Source organism: Mandrillus leucophaeus, unplaced genomic scaffold (genome assembly GCF_000951045.1).
Source record: "Mandrillus leucophaeus isolate KB7577 unplaced genomic scaffold, Mleu.le_1.0 Scaffold757, whole genome shotgun sequence".
NCBI lineage: Eukaryota > Metazoa > Chordata > Mammalia > Primates > Cercopithecidae > Mandrillus > Mandrillus leucophaeus.
Genome location: NW_012108219.1, coordinates 26,220 through 29,692, shown reverse-complemented (window position 1 = coordinate 29,692; position 3,473 = coordinate 26,220). Strand labels below are relative to the sequence as shown.

At 37.3% G+C, this 3,473-nt stretch overlaps 1 protein-coding gene across 1 annotated transcript in view; it reads left to right on the top strand.

The window, feature by feature from the left end:
• The window catches only part of LOC105529245 (putative C-mannosyltransferase DPY19L2P1), a 58,687-nt gene that overhangs the window by 31,908 nt on the left and 23,306 nt on the right, over positions 1-3,473 (top strand). Inside the window, exons 2-3 of the mRNA XM_011966347.1 lie at positions 1,378-1,402; positions 3,370-3,457. Of these exons, the coding sequence (XP_011821737.1) occupies positions 1,378-1,402; positions 3,370-3,457 (113 nt within the window). The remainder of the gene's footprint in view (positions 1-1,377; positions 1,403-3,369; positions 3,458-3,473) is intronic.

Below are 3,473 nucleotides of genomic sequence, written 5' to 3'. Positions count from 1 at the left end.
GTTGAATAGGATAGTCTCTGTGTATTTTAAAATCAATGAAGCCTAATAAACAGTTAATGAGCATCTTTACAACCATTTAAAATTTTCAATCTTTTAAAAATTATAGCAACCCCACTTGCAGACAGTCCAAAAATACACCATGGGCCATACTTTGCCTATCGTGATATAAAACAAGTAAATCTGAGAAGTATTTAAGATAAGCCCAGGACAGTTAGTAATATAGGAAAAGATCTGGATTAACATGGTTGAGAATTTCAACATTGCAGTTTTTAAATTTTTTGAAATTTAATTTCTTCAATAATTATTGAATTAATTTGCATTTATTTTGTTAGCCAAGTGGAGTAATTTTTGAATTTTTAAGAGGCTACTATTGGTGGTATATAAGATGACTTGCCAAGTATATTTGGGATCACCATAAGAAATACCATTATAAAATCTCAGAGGGGAGGTAGGACTTCTGGAATAGCCAAGGAAATGCACTCCTCTATGAGGACAATGAAAATACTTGGAAAATTTTCAAAATCATTTTCTTCAAAACTTTGGAAATTAAGCAAAGGTTTACAACAATCTGAAGGGCATTAATTCAAGAAAAGCTGCTGAACCTCTATAAGAACAGCAATGTTTGTGGTGTTTTAACTTGTCCTATTCCCCACTCTTCTCTCTCCAGCTCCATGGTATCCTTGAAAACAAGCAATTCCCCAACCAAGCGGGCACAGGCTGCATTTGCAGCTCCTGTAAAAGCTCCATACCCAGAGCGGTGTCTCCCAGCCCCCTGGTGAAGTCTTACATATACATGGGGCGCTGGCACAGGTGACTCCAGATTAGTCTCCTAGGCCATCTAGTAGCTCCTAGGTCTGGGCACTTGCAAAGAGCTTGCAGTTCATCAAGGGTTGAGTTGCACAATGAGGCTTTTAGATGTGCTGCTGAGGAAGTGATTGCCTATATTTAATTGTCTTTTGATGAATGCTAGGGAAACTGATCTAGAGTGGCTTCTCCTGGTTAGAACTAGTGAAGCATACTGTATATATTTACTTCTTTTAAAAATTTCATATAAAGGAATAGAAAATAATACTGATAAAACAAAAAAGGTCACAATCTTCCATAATTCCATCACTCTTACCAATTACCTGAAGTAAAAAAACCCTCTCAAGTCTTTCCCTTTGCTTGTCAAGCCCTGCTGCAAACAGGTAAGCTCTGTTCAGAATTTACTTTGTGTCCTGGATTTTTTCCTATGCTCATAGAGACAGGATTAGCTGGCCATCTTGCTTTGTGTGCTATCTTTCTAGATATGTAAAATAACACATTTGAAATACTTGTTTTAAAGGTATTTTATAATAAAGCAGCTTTTAATAACTTTCCTTTTTTTCTTTTTTCTAGCTGTCTTTGTGGCAATTTTACATTGGTAAGATTTAGTTTCAGTTTGAAATTTTTAAAAACATTTGAATTAAAAATTGTCATCACTGTTTGCATACATTAAACCATAACTTCTGGCTATATTTGTAGAACGTCTTTATGTGCGCCAATTTATACATATATTTTGCTTTTTTACAAACCTAATATGTGAAACAGCATTTACAAAATAGATGCATTAGGGGAATAGTAACTTATGAATTAAAATATTTTTGCTTTACCAAATAATTCACCACGTTTCTTTAAATATCTAGCTTTTCTAGTGTATTTTGCATGTGTAGTTCATTTAAAACCCTCCTTTGTTTTATGGTAATTATATGTTGCTAGTGAAATCACTTTTTTTTTTTTTTTTTTGGGACAGAGTCTTGCTCTGTCTCCCAGACTGGCGTGCAGTGGCGCAATCTTGACTCACTGCAACCTCTGCCTCCCAGGCTCAAGTGATTCTCGTGCCTCAGCCTTTCAAATAGCTGGGATTACGGGTGTGCACCACCACACCCAGCCAATTTGTTGTATTTTTAGTGGAGACGAGGTTTCACCATGTTGGCCAGGCTGGTGTCAAACTCCTGGCCTCAAATGATCCACCTGCCTCGGCCTCCCAAAGTATTGGGATTACAGGCATGAGCCAGCCCACCCAGCCAGTGAAATAACTTTGGTGATAAAGTTTAGTAAACACCTGCCAATTGGAAATCAGGTAAAAAAGAAGATAAAGGTTCGGCAGTGGTTATACAGAGTTAAATGGCTTTGAGTCTTTCCGTATGCAAGCCTGTGTACATTATTTTACAAAAGTGTTTACAAAAATTTGTAAAATAATACTTCCCTCTGCAATATTTTATTTTTACCTGGGCTCAGCGATTTCTACCCTTGGGAGGTATGAGATTTGCCCCTGTGTTCTGTTGACACAGTGCTGCTCTAGATATTTAGTCTGCAGGGAGATTTTGATGTTAGAACTGAGGCTGCAATGGTAGGGAATATTTCTGCAGTTTTTGGTACCCTGGCATATGTCCTACATATAAAGAAGGGTTAGTGGAAAACAGGGTTAATATATGGAACTTTGCTTTATTTTCAACTTCACTGGAAACTCATGACTACATAAGTTAGCTGTAGCACGATTATTGACTGCAGCTAATTTTGTTTATCACATATGCTCCTTTCTTCACTGCCTACAGCTGTTGATTCACTACTAAAATGTCTTCAAGCACACACCTGCATTCTTTGGCACTTGAAAGTTGATCCCTTATGTGATATTATACTTATTGTAAGTCTGCTTTGATTTAAAGTAATTTTATTCAAAATTATATTCCGAACCCTTTTCAACACTTATGGAGGTATTTCCCAAGGCTGGTAGATTAGAATCACTTGAAACTTAAAAAACAAACAATAACCTGCCTCTGTTCTTATTTAGAGGCCTGGGATGGAAGGAAGGGTGAAAAAAACCACAAGAATTTTAGTTATACAATTAAGTTTTTTTTTTTTTCCTTGAGACAGAGTCTCACTCTGTCGCCCAGGCTGGAGTGCAGTGGCATGATCTCTGCTCACTGCAACCTCTGCCCCCTGGGTTCAAGCAATTCTCCTGCCTCAGCCTCCCTAGCAGCCAGGATTACAGACATACACTACCATGGCTGGCTAATTTTTGTATTTTTGGTAGAGACAGGGTTTCACCATGTTGGCCAGGCTGGTGTCGAACTCCTCACCTCAAGTGATCTGCCCGCCTCGGGCTCTGAAAGTGCTGGGATTACAGGCATGAGCCGACACACCCGGCCACAATTAAGTTTAAAAACCACTGAGTTAAGGAATTTCAGGTGTGTGCCGTACTGGATTATAAATGCCTAAAAACATGCAAATTATAAAAATAATATTATAACAATTTATTGTTTTCTTTTGTATGGCTTTCTTATCACTTATTTTAATGTTGGTTTTGAAACTTGTTCTATTATAATATGATACTTCATTTTTTTCTAGGTTACATTTAGTAACACTTTTTGAAAATGATCGTCATTTCTCTCACCTCTCATCTTTGGAACGGGAGATGAGTTTTCGCACTGAAATGGTTAGGTTTCTTTTTC